Here is a 22,370-nt window from a genome sequence, read left to right on the forward strand (position 1 = left end):
CCTCTGCTTTATATTTAAAAGTAAGAATTATGTACGCCCCACATTCTACATTGTACTCTGTCAGAGGAGATTAATACAGCCAAATAGGATTTGGTGCTTTCATAAAGCAAACTATTATAAAATCCCATTGTTGCTATGCTTGTAGACTATACTTCGTGATTTCTATCACCTGCCCTCAAACAGGTTAAATGCCCTAGGCAGTTACCTTGATCTCACAGTTGAGTGTGGACCAAAACTGAGGAAAGGAAACTGTGTGAGGTCCATATGTATCTTCCTTTCATGTGTCAAAAATTTTACTTCCCCTTCTGAAACCAGCTAATCGCAACCAGGACAACAAAAGAGCATCTCTGCAACAACTGTTTGCTTTGTCAGGCACAATCATTCCTCAGTTATTTATTATCTCTTATGAATCATGAGCAGCTTGCAAGAAACTATTTCAATTACATGTACCAGTGACGCAACACTTGCTTTGTCGTAGGCAGAACCTCCCTCCTTGCGTCTCTTCAAAAGTCAATAAATGCTTTACGAAAAGAAAATTTCCAAGTATGAATATCATCACGAAGTTCAAACAGTCCTGAAAAATCCAGCTGTAAAGGCCTCTGTGAGGAAATTGAATGCTGTAGAGACATCAGTATGACATGTCAACAAAGTTGTCAGCATCATTTGAGCTCCTTGGGTCGGTACCTTCTGTGCACCATCTGGGCTGTGCTGCAGTTTTGATGTCAGACGGGGGTGGCAAACAGTTGCTGCAAGAAGACCCCAGCAATCGGGGCGCTGAGGTGACCGCAGCCTCTAGCTGCACCAGCAGTGACTAAGCCTAGATAATTTTATACTCCTCAGCCAAGCACAAAGCACCAAATAGTGTTCGTTGCCAGCGGAGTGGATGCAGCATTGGGCATCTCAAATCCAGCAGCTGCTGTGAGCTGGACAGGCAGACACAAGCTACATGGCAGATGGCGGGCTGCACACTTGCCAATGACACAGTGCTACAAAATGTGCTTGGATTTGCCACCAAACTGTCTTACATACATATTCTTGCCACAAACGGTGCGGAGTACCGTACAAACATACCAGTACCCCCATCCAACTTGGCAGGTTGATTCTAATGCTCTTGTCACATTGCATCGAGTTTTCCAAGTGCATCACTTGTCCTGTCCATCCTCAATGTACTTTTAAACTCTCTTTTTGGCCAGATACTGCCCCTGTTGGTTTCTTCGATCACAGAGACCTCCAAAGCACAGTGTGGAGATATTTCTTAAGCTTTAAATTCTTACTTAAAAGCATGTGAAATTCTGTATCTCTCCAATGACACGGAATCATAAAATTGCTTAAATTGGGCAAGACCTTTAAGATCATGAAGTCCAACCATTAACCCAGCACTGCCAAGTCCACCGCTAAACTGTGGCTCTAAGTGCCACATCTACTCATCTTTTAAATATCTTCAGAGATGGAAACTCAACCATTTCACTGAACTGCCACAGTAAAGAATTTTTTCTGAATATCCAACCTAAAGCTACCCTGGTGCAACCCTGGTGTAACTTGAGGCCATTTCCTCTTGTCCTATTGCTTATTACTTGGGAGAAAAGATCGATCCCTACCTCACTACAACCTCTTTTCAAGTATTTGTAGAGAGCAATAAGGTACGCCCTGACCCTCACTTTCTTCAGGCTAAAAAACCCCAAGTTGCTCAGCCACTCCTCACAAGACTTGTGCTCCAGACCCTTCACCAGCTTCATTGTCCTTCTCTGCTCTAGGCTCTAGCACCTCAATGTCCTTCTTGTAGTGAGGGGCCCAAAACTGAACGCGCAATTCGAGGTGTGTACTCACCAGTACTGAGGACAAGAGGGTGATCACTGTCCTAGTCCTGCTGGCCACACTATTTCTGATACAAGTCAGGATGCCATTGGCCTTCTTGCCCACCTGGGTGCTGCTGGCTCATGTTCAGCCGGCTGTCAACCAGCACCCCCAGGTCCTTTTCCACCAGCAGCTTTCCAGCCACTCTGTCCCCAACCTGTAGCACTGCATGGGGTTGTTGTGACCCAAGGGAAGGACCTGGCACTTGGCCTCATACTGTTGGCCTTGGCCTATCCAGCCAGCCTGTTCAGATTTCCCTGCAGAGCCTTCCTACCCTACAGCAGATCAACACTCCTGCCCAACTTGGTGTCATCTGCAAACTTATTGAGGGTGTACTCAATCCCCTTGTCAAGATCACTGATAATGATATTAAAGATATCTATGAAATCTTCCTCCTTGGTACACAGAATCCCAGATCTTCTTTCCCTTAGTAGAAATCAGATAACCCGATGCAGGAAGGGATGGTTTGTAAGAGAAATACCAGAAATAGTTTGTTCATCCATTAAAACAGCATCACTCCAGGTAAGAAATCAAAGTCAGCTGCTGGAAGGATGTGAGTGCAGGTCACTCAGCTGGAGTTCCCACGTGTTGCTTCCAGCGTCCCTCCTCATTGAGTCCTGCTTACCCAGCCCTTATAGAGCTATGTGTAAGAGACAGGACCAACCACATTCCTTGCAAGCTATTTACACCACTGAAGGAGAATCACTCTTATAAGCTCAACCTAAGAGGACCTTTCATTATTTTCAATTAAATATATACATTTAGTGTAAGAAGGAAAAAAACAGCCAAAGTAGCATTACTCTGAAGACATTCACTCATATGCACCTTAATAAAGCCACTGTTAAGAAAACTGTGAAAAATATGATTGTTCATTAAGATTAATCAACATTTTATACAACCCTCATTTTTAGGGAAAGAATAATACTACTACTTTTCTGTTGAATGGCTGCAGTATCTGTGCATGGACAGGTGCTAGAATAAAAATGCTCTTCATAGGTAACACAATACTAACTCAACCTTTGTTTGGAAACATCCCAGACACAAAGACTAATCACTGGTTTTGTCAAAACCAGAAGACCCAGGAGCTGAAAGGGTGGAAAAAGGACCAGCAGAAGCAGAATTGCTAGAAGCTCAGAAGCTGGTGCCAGGTATCACACACCACAGCTTTGGATGATGAGCTTGAGCACTCACAGCTGAAATTATCAGTACAATCAACAGAGAAGAGCTGGACCTCAGCGAGGCAACCTAGAAAGCAGTGAGTGAGGACGTGGACAAAACTAATCTGTTAATTGGAAGAACCTAACCCCAGTGCATATACCTCTCTATATATTCATCTCCATTTCAAGACTGGATTGCAGTGGAGTTGAAGTCAAATACTCAATGCTTTTCACTCAGACACTTCCGTCTCTGTGCAAGCACTTGAGTTTAAGTGTTTAAGAAACTTCTGGGCTCAAAGTGTGAACGCATTTTGACTCCTCATGCACCCAGACACTCAAATTCTCATTCAGCTCTAAGGAGCAAAAGCGGGTGGTGTGAATGTTGCCCAGGGTGGTGGAAACAGAAGAATGAAGAAGTCAAAATAGCAGATAGGTTTTGGAAAATGGTAGCAAGGAGAGCTGTAGAAAGAGACTAAAAACCATGCAGCAATTAAGAGGAGGAGAAAAGGAAAACTGGAAAAATATTAAACCCTGTTAGTTCAATCTTCTGAATCTGTAAAATTTTAGACAAAAAGAAGCTAACAATGTAAAAATAGATGCCTGAAGCTGTGAACGTTTTCACAGGAGGTGACTCTACTTCTGCACCTGCCTTTGAGGGCTCTATTCTTTGTCCTGAAACCTGACAGAAATAGCCCCAAACACAGAAATTGCATTCCAATACTATTCCACAGCTTTGTCTTGCAAAATATAGATAGTAAAGGGTACAACACAACAGGCATTTACATAGATCAAGAGAGACCCTGGAGCATGAAGAAGTTCTTCAAGACAGCTCTCTGTAGAAAATGAGTATTTTCTACTGTTTGGGGAAATTAATTATGAAGTTTTGAAGGTATGACTCAATACCTCAAATGGAACTAGTAGCTTTTTAATATTCTATTAACAAAACATCTATTTCTAAGAGCTCTCCAAACCCTTGCCTCTTGTAGTCCCAATGCCACAATCCAAATTAGTTTAATTACTTTTACTGTATGATTTTTCCTACCCTACCATGACTCCTCTCACTTAAGCACTTAAGAACATGGTTACAGCTGTTGCTCATTAAATCTTCCAAAACTCAACAAATACTGAATTAATAATGCTGAATAATGACCACTGTTCAGCCAGTGATTCCAAAATTTTCCACCCTTCACACAGCCCAACATCTGTCTTCCCATATCTTTATTCGTGTACTTAGAAATCTGAAAATGATTCACCCAAGGGAATAAATCTCTCTCAAACTTTTACTTTACAACCTAATGACATTCATATATTCCTTACAAAAAAAGCTCTACCTAGGTATCAGCATAAGACCATGTCATGTAACACATGAAGGAACCAGTCTCTGTTCTCTGCCATGTAGAATTTCCCTCATGGTACACTCCTCAGCAGTTATCCTCTGCCCATCAACTAGCTGGTATCACGGTATTTAATGCCAGAAGCTTCAAAGACAGGCACCACAAAACCACCATGTAAACAGTTATGGGTTATTCTGCCAGCAAGGAAACTGCCCTGTAACTCCAGGAAACAGAGCTGGTCTTATGTTCCTTAGGCAAGGAACTTTATTTACTACAACTGCAGATGCCCTGTGTACTCTGTGTGCACTTGCAGTTCCTTTAATTTGTGTATTATTTAAGCTTCATTTAATCAGCAGTTTAGCAGGCTCTTGGCAACCATGTCATTAAGTAACTACGAAGTAACACTGTATACTATCAGGACTCAAGTTGTAAACTGTTCTCCTTCTCTGGAATGAACTCCCCTCTCTTTCCAGTATCACAGGTGAGTGCCACGTCCCTTCGTATTTGTGTCCTTTTTATACATTCCTATCTATCCATTTTTTCTGCAAACAGAACTGTCAGAACTGTCACCATGACTGAGTTATTACATCACTTCTCTGCAGCCCAGCCTGCAATAGTACTCAGCATTTTGAAACACTGGGTAACACTTACTCCACATAAGAGTCAACTAGAAAATAAACTACAAGAGACTGTACAGGGGTAAAGGTTTAGCCATCTAGTCAGATTTCTTTCTGTATTTAGGCTTTCATCACCCTGTGGAAGAGCCACATGCTGAAAATCCACTTCTGAGAAAAACAGTCTGAAAGTACATGGAAACAAAACTTGACATATAAGTTTGTGTAGTGTTTCCAGACTGGGTGGCTGAGAGCATGGTGGAAATGCTGCCCCTCACCACATTCACAAAATACAATGGGTTTGAGTCAAATTTGCACAGTTTATTAGGTGGCACCTGCCGAGGTCTACTATATACAGACACATCTGTACACCCCACGTTTCTACTGCCATTACTCTTGGAAAAGTATTCTCCACATAAAAATAGAGTGACATCCTAAGGATTTAGCCCAAAACAAGTGGAAAGAAAATATTAAACCAGCAAGCGTGCCTCTGCCTATGTCTGATGATGCTACATTTTCTAGTCAAAGTGAACAGATCCGCAGCTTGCAGGGTTGAGGACATCTCCTGGGATTCCTGGTTTGGTTCCTTCTACAGGATATTATGCAATGTATGTAATGTGTAGTTTTTGTGTCAGCTGGTTTCAGGTCTCATGTAAACACTAGAATCATTCTGAAACATATGGGACAGTCACACTTCACCCATACTGACAGGACTCTAGAAGGGGAAATCATACATTGAAGACCACAAATAATCGCTAATTCGATTTTGCATTTCTACTAAAACCAAGAAATTTCAGGCAAAAGAGATTCTTTTTACAGCAAAACCACTATCTGATAATGAACATCCTCAGGCACTCGCAGAGGAAGAGGGGAGCTTAACTTTCAGACACAAGGGAAAGGGAAAAATGACAATTCTTACATTTTATGTGATATTTTTATTAGTATAATTTTTTAATGAAAAAACAGAGCACTTACAAAGCACTTTACATTTCCAAGTGCCTTATAAAAGTTTTTTGAAAATGTAACTACTCATAAAAATCTGTCTTCATAGTAGCACTGCATAACAAATATCATGTCCGTTCTGCAGGTATGAAAACCAAAATATCTAGCATCAGCAGCCTTCCCAAAACTGCAGAGAATGTGAAGAGCAAGGCTATGACTTACATATTAGGAAAACCTTAATTTCTGTAATGAAAGTCCTAGACTTTATTTTCATCCCTTTAAAAGTTTGGAATATTTTCAACCATTTTGAGCAAAAATCCCATTCAATTATTTATTTAGTTACTAATTCACTGTATCTCTTTGGTGAACACAGGTAATTTGACTTTTGTGTTTCAGTATTGTCAAAATATGCAAATAAAATATCTTTCCAGGAAGAGATTAGTTTCGTATCAGTTGAGCAAGTCTGGCAAAACAATTTCTACGAACAGAACAGGAACATATTGTGCTGCCTGGGACACGTCTTGAAATTCAGGTTTTTTATTTCTTGTTCTCAGTTTGACTTAGGCAAAGCACAGGGACAAAACAATTTCTTTAATTCAAAAATATAGTGCCTACCTCCACTTTAAAAGAGGAGACAGAACTTCATTACACTTTGGGAGCTCTTGAACTAGTTATTTACAAGCTCTACTTCTGATAATTCAGGCTTCTGCAGAGACTTTGCTCCACAATGGGCCATACCAAGCGCTGTGCAACATAGAAATGAATTAACGCTCTGGGACAGGACTAGTTATGTACATTGCCAAAGGCACTGCTGATGCAAAATGATAAATTTTAACTCCTGTAAAAACAGAAAAAGTAAAATATTTGGAAATGTAAAAGGTCTCTTCCTGTGCACCTGAATCCAGGAGCTAGACCAAATCCCAACAGTATATGACTGTTTTTATTAAAAGTTTTATTAACTTTCCTGAAATTTGTTTCCTGCATAATATGGTACATATATAAATATTTAGTATATGTTAAGTGCATATATATATATATATATATACACTTAACATATATATTACACACATATCTGTAGTGGAAGAGTCTTCTTTCCTCCAGATACAGCAAACATATGGGACTACAGAATTTCCAATGCTGTGTGGAAAGGCTGAGATTTTACCTCATAGCAGCCCTCACTCACAAAAGTATTGGGAAAAGGTGATGTAACAGATCCTACTTCATCAGCCAAGTGTATGGAGGGTACCAGCAGACCTGCACACTTACTCTATGTGGGGTGCTGCAGGCTTGGGTTTTAGTCTGGCCTCTCCAAATAAAACAACTTTCCTTCATTGTGGTCCATAACTGCAAGGGAGATGTCAAACAAGCAACACTTCCCTTTCCATCTGCCTACAATACTGGTACTATCACTCCTCCTGGATGCTCCAGGCATAGCTCCACCATGTTCATCAAGAGAAATACTTATGTTTCTCAGTATCAAACTTAAACCTTCCACTACCTGTAAAAAACAAAACAACAGAAGAAACCTGCCAAAGAAATTAAGAAAAAAACAAAACACCACAAAAGCCAACAAAAAGGCTCCAAGGGATGAGCTTTGTCTCACACAGTTTTGCACAACTGATTATTTGTTGTTAGCACTGTGCTAGAAGTCAGGCTCAAGCAGAGGATGAAACACTGGTGTGCTGGGCTGTCTACATAAATAAGACCATTGAGAAACCTACCTCCCATTTAAGTGAGTTGTGAATGGAATTAAACTTTCCAAATGAAGAAATACCAATTTTTATCATAATAAAAAGCAGAATAAATATATATAATACTAGAGAAAAATATTAAATGATAAAAATATGCATGACAAGGGAAAAGCTCATTAGATTAAATGGGATCAAAATACCACTATTTCATATCTTACATGGAGAAAACACTAAAGTGAAGAAAATAACTCCTCCTACCCAAGTATCATCCGAGCTTTTTACTTTCCCATGAAATAAGAAGATTTTGTAAAATTTACCCAGGTTTCTAACCACTTATTTGCAAAAATGTGAAGACTGAAAACACTACCTTTCAGGATCCACCTCTTGTTTCCTCTTACACAAGAAAAAAAGGAAAGTCTGTATAAAACACTAAAACAAAGGTTTTTGTGAAGCTTACTTGCAGTTTTGAGCATATTCCACTCTCCAAGACTCTATTTCCGATGGAAAGTTGGCCTGACAAGGACAGGATGGGCACAAAGAACTTCAGACACAGTTACCTAAAGACATGAGGTATCACCAGTAATGGGCATGTCAGTAGTAAGTTGCTATCCTGTTCCTCTGTCAGAGACTGAGCGGGCTGCAAGAGTTAAAGTACTTGGAAACCCTCCCTGTACTGTGTCTTTATTCCTCCAGGTCTGGGTGCAACATCTGGGAAAGCATTTTGGAAGTAATGGGAGTAAAAGAGGTCTTTCTCGCCTTCATGCCACTTCAGGGCTACACATGGTAGACCACAATCATGCCTGAGACCTCAGATGAACTGCAGTTCTTTGGAGGTAGAACATTAAGTACTAAATGGCTGGCTTAGAGAAAATTTTGTTCTGCATAATGAAATTATCATTATTCCCTTGTGCCACACACAGACAAAACACATATGCACCCCATATTTACAAAGTCAAGGGGCACCATTGCAAATATTTTTCATAATCTAGAGACTGAAAGTAATCACAGAGGCAATTAGACTTGCTTTCCCATCAAAGTATCTTGGAATAACCATATGGGCACTCTTCCATATCGGCACAGCATCAGACCTACAATGCAGAGGAATGACTCCCTGTGTGTAAGGTGAATTCAGAGCTTGCAAAATGTGCCAGAAATGAAATCATTTATCTTTCCACAGAGCAGCTATTGGAAGAGAACTGGATGTACAAGCTTCTTCTGGTATGGACACCTGCCTGTAACTAGCTGGACTCAGATAACTACCTGACTACATCCAGAGGTTCCCCTTCTACATCACCTTACTAGGCTGCAGTGGCATTGGTAAGCCTGCCTTTATACCATGGTGCATACTGCACCAACAGTCATCTGCTTTTAAATATATTTCTGTCCTGAAATGTGAACCCCATCACATCAATGGGAATAGGCTGAGGCTTCATGTATTAAATAATCTGTTTATCTTCCGAAGAGAAACTTCATGAAGAAAGACTAGAAAAGCTAGAAAGGAAAACTTCTGTGAAATATACTCGTTTTCACATTGGAAAGCTCTACTGTTTATTGAAACTGGCAGTAAATTTTAAACACTGAAAGAAAGTATTTCTTAAAAAATAAAAGCATCACCCAATACAAACAGAACCTTCTATTTTATTTAAGACAAATTAATTTTTAAATTGCCTTTGTTTATCTAAATTCCCAGTTTCTGGAACAGCATATGAACCTGCTGTTGGAGGTTTTTTTCACCTGACAGATTTACACAGAGGAAAGAGAGCTCAGGAATAAGGAGCACATAAGACATGAGAAAGAAAAACTGGGCTTTTGAAGAGTGAGTCTGGAGGACAGGTGATAAAGAGGTGTTGATTTTAAAGTAGACCAAAAATCTACACAGTTCAAGTAAAATCCAGAAGGATTATTTAAAAAATGTTGCTTCTTCCCAACATTTGTCTAAAGAAGGGACTACAAACCTGTAAATATCTCTCTGGAGCTTATAGTTAGCAAAAGGCACTAAACAGACCTTAAGAAAACAACAGGTAATGAATGAAGTTTAAAAGCGTACAGAACAAAAATAACTTTTCTGGTGCCTCCAACTTCTTAAGTCCATTCTGAAAGTGCTCAAAGGAAAATGTGAACAAAGACTAATGACAGGGGCCCTTTCGTATTAAAATAATATATGGTGCAACAGTGAGTGAGAGGAATGCAATGTTTGAAAAAGCAAAGACTAAATAAAACACCCATGTACTCACTAGCCCTCTTTCTTCTAGGGTGGTGTCTCAACCAGCTATAAAGGAACATCTTGAGGAGGGAATGCTGTCATTTTCTCAGGTACAAATCTGTACTTCTGACATGTTTACTGTCTCCATATAACACTGCTGAAGACCCCCTGACACTGACAAATAGGCTTCATTACATCTGTGGCAAAGGTATTTGCTCTCATCTCTCAGGAATGATATAGGCGTTGATCAAGGAACAAAGCACCAAACACAAAAAAATTCACTTGGCCTGGGGGCTGTATTCAGCCTGCCTCTGTAAGAGCCTGAAAAAGCAGCCCCATCTTCTGCAGCAGCAGTGCTGACAAGGGTGATTCAGAGCCAGTGTGGTCTCATGCATGAAGAGGGACAGTTGTAGCTCCCACAGAAGGTGCTCTGGTTACAGACCTTGCCCTCCTCCACTCCTTCACTCCTCTGAGGTAGAAGCATTGTGGATACACAATGCCCTACACTCATGGACTGTTCCCACTTCATGCCAACTGGAAAGTCCCAGGCTTCTGCTGCCACTGACCCCAGAAAGCTACTCTGTCACATTCTTCCAGAAATTTGTAACTAATGACTAAAATAAGGTTGCACAGAAATACAGAATGCTGATTACTACTACAGTAAAAGAGATCCTATGGAGGTGAGAGACAGGGAATAATCTCTGGTGTATCAGACATGGTAAAATTATGTTCTACCTCAAAGCAGGCATCTTCTTTCTCTGTTGACTTCTTCAGGGTTATTCACACAATATTTTAAACTCTTTGGGTTCTTCCATATAACAGGTAAGAGGATAGCCACGATGAGCTAGAACTGGATTTAACCTCAAGCATCTTCAGATGTTTAGATGTTCACACAGTGGAAGGAACAACTATTACTGAGTCTGTAATGCTCAGCTGTCCTACTGGATGTCAATGGCAACTTCAGTACTGCCTAAAAAAGGCCTGAAATAGCCACTAGAAATCATAAAATAGTGCTACGGATGTTTCCCTCTCCATTTTCCAAGTAAAAGCAGCAAACTGAAGAAGGTGAGTCCCACCAGGGCTGCATGGGTGCAGACCTCACATGAACAGCAGTTACACTCTCCCCATTCCTGGGACAGGCACCACTACCTATGCCAAGTGCAACACAGATGTACGCAAACCAGGAACGCAACCCATGGCTGCTGGTTTTCCCATTTCTCAAGATTATTCCTTTGTGGAGTCACACATTAGTAATTTTCTTTTAAGTTCACTGAAGCAGAAACTAACTCAACACAACTCCAGTGAGTCAATTTCTCACAGTTTCTCCTTGCAGAAAGAGTTGATAAACCTGAGCTGCGAGATTGCCTGTGAGCCCCGAAGGCTCTTCATCACACCCAATACCTACTGATAGCTTTATTTGATGATCTGGCAAAACAACAACAAGAAGCTGATACTAGAATGAGAAATTTAATACCAGTGCTTGTGATTTATGAAATGGTCTAATTATTACAGGTTTCACTTGCAGTTTTTCTAGTCAGAGAGAAGATACGTAATTCAAGTTCGCCCCCCAGTGGACTCTCTGCCCACGCCAGTACACTAAGATTGAGGACACTGGTGACAAGTATTGGGAAGCTAGACAATGGCATACCTTCACAAGCTATGAATTACTCCAAGAGAATTAAATGCAACTGTTACCATCTGTATTATTTTGTTTCCATTTTTAATTAAGGTGTAAAGAAGTATACCTTCAACCAACAAAGTTGTTCTTTCTGTCAAAATACCACATTGTTTTTTCTCCTGTATCCAAACTACTGTGAATGTTTTAGTGGCTATGCCCAGAAAATCGTTTAGGTTGGAAAAGACCTTTGAAGATCATTGAGTAAATGAAAAAAACCCAAACGTTCTCAAATACATCCTGCTTAAGTAAACAATTGTCAGCAAGAGCAGCCTGCCTTAAAAAAAAAACAAAAAACCAACCCTCCAGATTATGCAATGCTGAGTTTCTGTGATCTTTTCTCAGAAAGTTTCCTACTGAAACTTGCTCACCCTTGCATGCATAGCTGTCATACTTCATTTATACTTATCCAAAACTGCACTAATTACTGTGGGTCATACGTGAATAATTGACTTCTTTTGCCTGAAGCAAAAGCAAAGACCAAGATAAAAAATGTAAAATGACATTAGTACATGGAGTACACTCATGGCCAATGCTGCACGTAAGTCTGAATATATCAACTTCTTACCAAGACTGAGAAGTGTTCAGTAAAATGCATTTAATTTTAACAGCATGATACAGATTTTCTCAGTGGATCCACTGGCTAAATTCAGCTCTCACCTTCTAGACTACACTTCTTTCATCATGCCTGCTGCAATGTCAATATAAAGCAGTTGTCAGCTGACCATTTAATCAAGGTTTTTGATTTGATGTTACTTTTCTTTTTCTCTGAAGTAATAAACCAACTTCCAGCATAACTGCAGAACAGGCAGCTGTCTTTTGGCATGGAGATTCATTTCAGCCAGCTAACAGCCTGGCAGGTACCCATGTTTCCTCTATACTCAGCAGTGGAAGAAAAGCACCTTTGCAAGCCAATCTCTGGGTATACATGAAGAGGGAATAACATGCCCCAGAGGTGCCAATCCCTCTCCTCTGACTACCCAGAGATCCCAGACAGATAGCATAGCCTTGACACCCAGCTGCCAGGAAACCAAGGCTGAGGAGACAGATCCTACCATTACAGCAGGTAGACAAACTCCCTTCATGCTGCCTGGAGAGTTACAGACACTAAAGCTGTAATCACCTATACCCTTTTCAAGCCTTCAGTATCTAGTTTTGAGCATTCTAAGTGCACAGCCTGGGATTCAGCGGTGTTGACTATTTAACACTGATTTGAGTGCATTACCTGCAAGCTCTGGTCTGTCCCATGAAATCACTAAAGAATTATAGACTCATGACAAATATAATTCTCAGTGTTCTAAAATGTCATGGCAGAGAAGAGCCTTCTCTGTTTCTGGGCTAACTTGGGTATGACATTTCTGAGGTTGTTCACATCTAGTTTTGTAACTCAGCTCTTTACACGATGATTGCTTATACTCCTGGGCTGGTTGCCAGTCTTGCAGGCTAGAAAAGAGTGACTTCCCAATGGTATAAGCAGATAAACAGTATTTTTGGTTCAAACCAAACACTCTACTGTTCTTATGTCTCTGTTGGGCTCTCTGTCTTTGAATCTGCTACAGCTTTATAATGCTCAAAGGGCTGTACAGGCAAGAAAAGGAAACAACATAGAAATCAGGGCCAGGAGAAGGAAAGGGATGGAGTAGGGTTAGACTGGGATAAAAGAAGTAAAACAAGAATGACAGAGAACAAAGTGAAAGGGTAAGGGTATATAAAATATATTAGAAGGGTAGGGATGAAAGACCACATTGAAGTTGGGAAAGAATAGGGAAAAAGAAAAAAAGAATTAAGACAAGAATTATAAATCATGAGAGAGCAGAAGGCACAAGCATTAATGGGAAGATATGGAGAAACCAGGAAAATTGGCCTGGAGGGAAATGTAATGAAATTTCCAGATCAACACAACATTTCTGCTGTATAAGGAAGGGACTCTTACCTTACCGAAATTGGTTTAGTAGGGGGTACTAGGATGGAGCCTTGTTCAGAATTCCTCTCAACAAAAGTCCTACCAACCAAAAGACATATTGGAAAGAGTGATGGAGACATGGCCTCAATTGAAATGGAGAAGCCATCACTTAATTTTTTAAAATAATATCTCATACTCCTTAGAGTACATCACGCCACAAAAAGTGCCAGCAGATTCTCAGCAAAGAACAACATTGTGCTACATGCTGGATAAACACCATCTTTTCTTCAAGAGTTACAAGAATGCTGAAGTCCATTAAAAGCAGAGAGATCAATAAATTTAACCAAATCAGTAGCAGAGTAAGGAATAGCACTGAGACTCAGAGTGTTCTGTCCACTGCCTTTCCAGCCATCCAATCGAGCCCCTTTTAAACTGTTCTTTAGTATTTCAAATTGCTGCTCCTGAGTTTATCCACAATAAAATTACAACTATTACGTCATCACTGCTTCAGCTACCCTTACATGCCTGTCATACAGACTACTAACAGTCCACAAAGTTAATAAGGACACCAGGTATTGACTAAGTGTTAAGTATTATCATCACTGAATGGGACCTAGCTCCTCTAAGCACCTCTCCTGCACCTCTGTTGTAGGGACCTAGTACAACCTATTCTCATACAGTGACTGACTTCCCTCTCCAGTATGGGGTACGTGCTCCCTAAAGCCTTCCAGAAAGACATACTAAGGACTTGAGTTTACACTTGAGTTGAACTGAAGGCTCTCAGGAGCACCTGGCATTCAAAGGCCACATCTGTAAAAGCAAGTAGTAGCTCGACCTGAGCAGATCTGTAGAGTGAAAAAATGCTGCTGAAGATTCATGACCGCATTATATGCTCTTCTGGAGGGTTTTCTTTGGACTAGCTCTGGTTGATCCCAAGCAATGACCACCTATTGTTTGTTGAAGCACAGCAGGTGATGTCCCTGAAGGCCACTTTTCTGTTTAGTTTCATTGGAGAGGAGTCTGGTTTGTGCTGACACCACTCTAGTACTGCCAAAGGGGGGATGACAGGGACACTCTTGATCTGCCCCAGAATGCCAGTGCTGATTCACTCCCAAAGATCTCTGTTATTTAAAGGCCTTTGGCCCTTAGTGTAGGACAACAAACTCAATACGTCCTAAATTAGGCAGAGAGGAACCTGCTTGTCTTAACCATGGTGCACAGTGCCAACAAAGTCTTACCTGTGTGTGTTCTCCGGTGAGCCTTCAGGTGGGAACTTTTTGTGTATACTTTGTTGCATCCCTCAAAGTCACACCGATGGATGCGCCGCTTCCTGGAGTCTGGAGACTCAGACCTTCTCTGACGTCTTGTGCTCTCAATACTGAATGGTGAAATTGAACTGAAAAACAGAACAAAGAAATGAAGCAAGAGCATAGTGTACATCCTGGGCCCCAAAAAATCAGCTGTAATATATGACTGTGACAAAAGTGACACACACAATTAATTATTTCCCTTTCTATAATGTAGTTCACAGCACATATTTGATACAATCAGTGCTTAAACTAGAGCATATTTTGCAATATGAAATAACTGAAGTCTTGATTTAGAGGTGCTTATTGCCCTAAAAAAAGCATCACGATCCTTGAAACACTGCTCCAATAATGAAGTAGCCTGACTTTATCTGAGCTCTATTTCTATTTGACACATGTCCAAGTACAAGCTCACTGAACTCTGTTTTCTAAACAACTTTATATATAGCCTCCATAACTTCTCCTCGACAACTTTAAATAGATAAAAAGCCTGAAACCTTTTATGAAAAAGTGTTTCCAATACCCAGATCTGGACTATGGATCCTTGCATTAGGCCAAACACCTGTTATTTGCTTGAATAAAAACTGCTAACAGATTCATATCACCACACAGCAGTGATTTTTCCATTTTCTTATTTAACAATTCACAATCTACCACTTGCAAGCCAAAGAATTTTATTTTCCATTCAGACCACTGATAAATAAAGTTTACTAGCACAGGGCCAGAGAACAATCTCAGAGAAACTCAAATGCTCATCAAAGATACGCCATTTACAGCAAAGTCTTAAGTTATCCCAATTTTAAGCAATTACAAATATAATGTTGAAGTTACGTTGCTTGATATTCTAAATACAGTGCGTACTGAGTCTAATACTTGAAAAAAGTCTGCTACAGCAATGCATTTGGCTTGGTTAGATAAACTATTATCAAGCTGGTGGGCTAAGATCCAAACCCTCATTGACTTCTAGCCATAAATTTTTATTAACTGATCATCTTATCAACCTTGCCATGACTATATCGCACAACAATCACGTTAACCCAATTATACTAACCTGTTTAGCTACTTTAAATACTGGAACAGCACTGGCCTTCATCAGATTTCTGGGACTTCCCAGATTTATTGACATTCAAGTTAAATAAGCTACAGATTCATAGGTCAGCTCTCTTAGACTCTTAAGATCAATTTGAATGAAAAGAAGCATGAACCTTTGGTGAAGCTATCATACTGAGAAAGGCATTTGAAAGAAGCACTGATGTTGATGCATTCGCTGAGAAGCTCCTGTGTTAACACCAATTTGCAACCTCCTGTTACAACAGCCACTGTTACAGCTATAGCTGTTCCAGAATAAATTTAACTCCTAGAGAGTTCCAGAATTTGCTGAGGACTATTTATATTGGGTTAAAACTTTGCATAAAGCATCTCACACAATTACCACGTGATTTCAGAGATGTTCTAATTCTCTGCATGCAAACCTTTAAGCCTTGAATTAGTGGTAGTCCAAATTACTCATTTTTCTTTTTGTTTGAATATTTTTATAGTATAACCCTAATTTAAAGCATTATTAAAAAAGAAAAAGTCCTCTTTCTATCTTAACACTTCATATATATTCATAGTTCACCTTCAGGCAAGAGATTTTTCAGAGTAATTATTTTTGCCTAGAATATGATGTGTGCAAATGGGTGCGCAGAGAATTTCTGAAATGCAGAAAGAAGTGGACAAAGGGCTGTAATATCAACATTAACTAGTGAAAAGTTGTCCACAAGAGAGTAAGACACATTAGCACTTCAACTATGTGACTGGAATACAGGTATGTTTAGCTCTCACAGAAATGGCTTAGGAATTGCGTTTAAGCATCTGCATCTCAGGGTAAATAAAAGTGTTGGGTTAGATGATTCACTGAGAATGGTCTCACTACTCCAGCTGTTTGTTTTTTTTAAATATCCCATCATCTGAAATAAAACTGAATGTGTAAATCAACTGTTAAAGCTCAATACTGAACATACAAAATCCAGTACTCAAGACCAGAAAATCTTTACCTTTAAAAATAAATATTTGTGCATCATTTTCACTGCACATGATTTATGAGCTGTCTTAAAAGCCTGTTCTGTAACAGCGTTCAGATCCTGGATAGTACAGCTCATTTAAATGGGAGGAGGATCAAGCTTATAATGCTGCTGCAATTTCCAGCCTGGAGACAAAATGAACCTTGAGAAGAGTCAGCACCTCATAAAAGCTATTTGTCATATACAAGAAAGTGATCTCACTGCCGGGAACTGCTCTGTGCTTTCCCAGGTATTTATACAGGAGAGAGTGGCATAAAGCAGTGCTGTGAATGAGGCACATGACCAATGCTGCTGATGCTTAACTGGATTGCTCCCTTTCTAAAAAGTGAAGGACTCTACCTATTCCAGAGGAGGAAGAGTAACAGAATAAGCCACAGAACGTGATGTGCATTGTCACTAATCCCTGAGAGCTTCAGAGTCATCGCTTACTTAGCACACCGAGGAGAAAAGCTATTGTCAGCCAGAACCAGCAAATGTAACCTCATGCCTTTCCTTTGCAGCAGTGCAGGCTAAATGATAAACTAATCACCAGAGGAGACTCACATGGCAAGTGAGAGTGTACATCCAAAGTGATTTTCCTCTACCACTCTAACTCCTGTGGCATAGGGGGACCCCCACAGTGCAGACATGCTCCCTGGTGGAAAAGGAGCCAGAATCTACCTGATAGCACCAGCTTTGTTTTAGTCTATCAAAAGCTGTGTAACTTTTAAAAAATTGAGATACCACAAAAAGCCCTAAAAAGAGCACTAAGTGCTTTTATGAGCTTCCTCAGGTTAGTCCCTCACATAGTAACTTCCAGCTGATTTGCTGATGTTCTCTCCCTTCGCCATGCAGCAGTAAAGGGACATCTTCTTTTTGAAGTAATTCCTACAAAACACTCTCTCTCACCACACAGACATAAAAGAAGTCCTCAAAACCATGTTTTGTGCCTTTTAAAGGCCATGGAAGTTCTGCCAGATGGCTCTGGTCAGCACGGGGTTCCAGAAACTACTGTTTGCCAGCACCATGGTAGATGAAGACGGAGCATGGATGTGTCAGGGAACTCATAGGTATTTATTTTTTTAACTGACTTCTTTTTCCTTTTTGTTTAAAATGTTTCAAAATTCTATAAAATAAAGAAAAAACACTACCCAAAAAACCTACAAAAAACCCCCCACTAAACCAAAACCCAAGCAAATCATAGTGTAGCGGCCTCTCTCAATCTAAGTGTCCCTCGCAGATTGCACAGAGGGAAGACCTGGAAACCTGTCATCAGCCAAGAGCTACTAAGGCACTCAGAGGAAGAGCTGCCAGTTCTCCTGTTCATGGCCAAGATCTCAGGCAGCCTTCAAGGCTCAAGGTGGGCTTTAACAATAGGACTGACCCCACACATAACAGCTCAGTGAAATTTCAGGATGTATCAACTTACTGCTGATACATCAAGTTTGAAAGATAAATTAACAAAGAAGAAAACTGGGTTCTGACCTGTCAGCTTGACATTTATTTATTTGCAGTTCATTATTTCTAAAACCAGTGTAATAACTATGTTAGCATAGAAATTGTTACACTTAACAGGAATCCTGGCAGGCTGCTGGCTGCCTACATGAGCAGCTGCAACACCTGCAGTCAGTTTGGCTGGTAAGGTGAAATGAGTAAAACCAACATGAGCTTTTAGGGTGATTTATAAAAATTCAGTTGTGTTATTTCCAGCTAGAAGTGAAAACATACATCTTTGCCACTCACACATGGCCGAGTGCTTGTCTCTTGGACGCAAAAAAGTCTGCAAAGTGTAACACTGACTGGGGCTTCGCCAGTAGATGGCCATCAAGTTCTGCTGAATGTGATCTGCACTGCATGAGATGGATTTTAACACCCTGGTAATGCAGGATTATTTTTCCATTCTACAAATGCTGCCCACCCATGACTTCCTAGGTGTTTTGCCTCTGTTCTACGCAGACTGTGAATGGTCCTTGGCATATGCGGTAACACTTAAAAACCACGTGTAATGGGTCTTTTTATACTGATCCTATGTTTTCTGAGCAATATGCAGAGCAGAGATGCCAAGAGAACTTCCAAGGGAGCATATGTTTATTAAAGACTTGAACTGTGTTCAGCCTCGTGACACACCACCAACACACCATGCACAAGTCACTGCACGCTGGCAGCTCCCAACAAATAATCTCCTCAAGTGCACTCACTCTGTGGCCAATCTGCAGGGTTACCTTCGGCCACAAAAATACAAGCTTCCGGGTGCTGCTGGCATCCCACTGAGCCAGTCGAAGGCTGGTTGACACAGCCAGCAAGGAGCCGGTGACGTGCAGCAAGCTACGCTTTGCTCTTTGCTCTACAAACCTAAACAATGACCCAATGTTGCATCTTCAACCTTGTGATCGCCACCTTTACTCTTCCTTGGCCCCTCCACTATGAGCTCAGACTCTCTGGCTATGCATCCTTCTTGCCTCCAAAGACCTCATGGAAAACACACCGACCCAGGGCCAACAAGTAAAAGACCAGTTTGTGTTCAATATCCCTGCCACCTTACCACACATCTCTCCTTTACAGCACTCAGACTGCATTACCTTCCTCCCTAGCTGGTCCCATAGTTAATTGAGACACTTGTGGCTGCACCTTAACAACAGTCCACAGTTGCTAAAAACAGATGTCATCTTTCCTTTGGGGTGAGACCCAGGCATGTTCCCTCCACTCTGGCTACCATGAGAAGAAAACTAGACTGGGCTCAGCCCTGTGCAGCATCTGCTCAGCCTGGATGAAGGGCTCAGCAGGCCAGACTGTGTCTCACAAGGTGGACAAAACACAAGTTGTGGTCCTTTTTTGTTCCTCAGCCTCTGGGCTGCGACGTAGGTGATTTGTTAAGATGGCATATCAGGACAGTCCCACTCCAGTTGCTTTCCATGGTGTTGGCACAGGCACTTGTCTGAACCTGCAGCAAGCTGGTGCAGGGACCCACAGTGACAAAAAGTCAATTCCGCCAAAAGAACTTGAGAAGCTTTTGATGGTTTAACCCCTAAGTAGAATCAAGTACCTGCACTGACACATGGAAGAGGATGGAAACCTGTGGCCAAGAGTCAAGGGAGTATCATCACCTCTTTCAGTGGCAACCAGCTGTGATTACCAAAGCTTCCATGGAAATTTAGAATGTGCACAAAGAAATAAAGAACATGGACATAAGCAATCAACACCAGGAACAACTGGAAAATCTACCTTTTGCTGCACAGAGAAGCTACTTCTTGTGATACTTGAGTATATAATACACAGAAAAATAAACACATAAATAGATAGGCTGAAAACAAAAACTGGGAGATATAATCATGCTAAATGCTTAGGAGTTGACAATGTGTTTTGGCAATACAGGATAGAACCAAGAAGCAAACATTCATATCCCACCCTCAGGTCAATTTTGGACATGAAGATATTTACAGGTTTTATTTGGTTTTAAAGGGAAAAAAGGGTAAATATACAGTATTCAAATACACAAATAGTGCACAAATCTAGCGATGTGAATCTTTATGACACATGTAAAGCTTATAGGTCAACCTGTAAGTTGTAGTGACTAAAAGTGCAGGCAAATTAAATAAAAGCAGAAAACTAGAATGTAACATGCCTGCATTCAGATGATAATGAGCCGCTGAAGAAAATCTTTAGATTTCTAGCATTTGCTCAGCATTCAAAGGGAACCTGGGCTGCAAAAAGAAGCATTATAGGTTTTGGCTGCTTAACATTTATAGTGACTAACTACAGGCATAAGTGAAGCTTTACGCATTATTTTTGAAAATTTTGGCCTTTGGATCCGGTGGTGGGATGGCACCCCTTGAGCACATTGAGCAGCATGCGCACACACATCCCTGGCAGCTGCTGATGCTCCTTTGGGTGAAGCTGCACGGCTCCCAGAGCAGCTCCCCACCAAGGACAATCAGAAGCAGAGATGACCGCAGCCCCAACACCTTTGCTTGGCTCCTCCAGCACATTTCTGAATAGAGTGAACACATCCACAGCAGCACACCACTCATTCAGAGCGTTAATTTCACTTAAGACAAGTATCCTCTATCAGTTAAAGACCTTGGGTACTCTGTGCCTTTTTGAAAAGGGGCATTGAATCACATTTGCCAGACTCCAGCTCTCAATTACTTTCTTTTGTAGCAGCTTTTCACATAATGTAATTTAATTTTCTGATAGGTCATATAATGTTACCTTCTTGCTCAGGATATTGGTGAAAGTATCCTTGTAAACACCATACATCAGACCATGAAGAAATATGACATGGATTATTTTTCATTACAGCTTATAAAACTCCTCCTAGAAGTGAGATGCCAATATCCTACTAAATAAAAACAGAGTAGTTTTTTTTCCTATAAAATGCTTAAATATCAGTGTAATCTCCTGATAAGCGTTTTCACTCAAATATTTACTTACTGTTTTCCTTTTTAAATACAAAATTTCTACTGTGTCCGGTTCAAAACAGATGCACACGCATATGTACATATATATTTTTTGCCCTCTTTTATTCTTAGATTCTAATTAATGTTTCATGAAAGGCAAACAGCTGCCTTAGGAATTTTAGACATTAAAACATATCAAGCAGTACTTAAGGCGATCATAAAAGGAAAATATGTGCTACTCTTTTATTAGCAGTAGTTACTTCAATCACTGTACTTGAAGGTGATGTTATACTGGAAATTATAGTTTTTGTCAAGAAAGAAAGGAGGAATTTGGCAGCATACACAAACAGCACACACATTAAATGGGAAAATTACATGGATAAACAGTACAGAGATAAAAGATGATTTGAATATATTTGGTTCAGAAAGTGCTTGAGCTGAAGATGGAGCAAAATTGCACTTGGAGCAGATGGGGAGATAGGAGTAAGAGCACCATTAGTTTGTCTTGTTATGCTCTGTCCTAGGTGTCCACTGCTGAGTGCTGCCAGAGGCAACATCCTGGTAAAGAAGATCCTCTGCTCCAGCTCCATATGGCCATTCCCATGCTCCCAACTGCCCTGGGCAGTTGGGAAACAAAACACCCTGCACATCTTTGACCATGACTTCATCTGCAGCATTTACTGCTGAGACCAGATAAAGGTACTCAAACTGCTGAGTTTCCTTGCAAAACCCGAGTGTGTCACAACATTGCTCTGGCTTGAGTGGAACTGGAAACACAACTATACACTTCTGGCAGAGAGAAAGAACTTTAGGGTCTACTAGGAAAAGCACTAATGTCAACCATGGCACAACTTACCAAAATTATTCATCATCTCTGTTATCAGCTGTGTTAAGCTGAGACATGGAATGAGACATTTGCTTGATCCTCCTGATCTGTATTCATGCTATGGGATCCAGAAGCAGCACATCTAGAGCTGTGCTGTCCTGAGGTGTATCCCAGCTCCACACTGAGCCGAGACCCAAATACACACCATGTTTTCTCTTTCACGCTGTTCTTCTGTGGTAGGCTTCTAAAGAAAGGAAGCTGAGCCAGAAAGTATCTACGACATGCTCCAGCATGTCCCCCAGATCTGATTACTGGAAGACTGCGAAGCAAACTTCTGACAGAGAAAAACCATAAACAAAATATATGATGAACTCTGAAATGCCACTGAAAAGAAAAACACACCAAAAACTTTCTGTCTGTTTTAC

At 40.6% G+C, this 22,370-nt stretch overlaps 1 protein-coding gene across 9 annotated transcripts in view; it reads right to left on the reverse strand.

Moving 5' to 3' along the window:
• The window catches only part of KLF12 (KLF transcription factor 12), a 241,587-nt gene that overhangs the window by 9,773 nt on the left and 209,444 nt on the right, over positions 1-22,370 (reverse strand). For 7 of the 9 annotated variants that reach the window (XM_064645887.1, XM_064645882.1, XM_064645883.1 and 4 more), the window contains one exon: positions 14,612-14,769. In XM_064645887.1, the coding sequence (XP_064501957.1) occupies positions 14,612-14,769 (158 nt within the window). Of the gene's footprint in view, positions 1-13,403; positions 13,473-14,611; positions 14,770-22,370 lie in introns of all 9 variants that reach the window. The other 2 variants (XM_064645890.1, XM_064645891.1) reach the window with 2 other exon arrangements.

This window comes from Pseudopipra pipra, chromosome 2 (assembly GCF_036250125.1).
Source record: "Pseudopipra pipra isolate bDixPip1 chromosome 2, bDixPip1.hap1, whole genome shotgun sequence".
Classification (NCBI taxonomy): domain Eukaryota; kingdom Metazoa; phylum Chordata; class Aves; order Passeriformes; family Pipridae; genus Pseudopipra; species Pseudopipra pipra.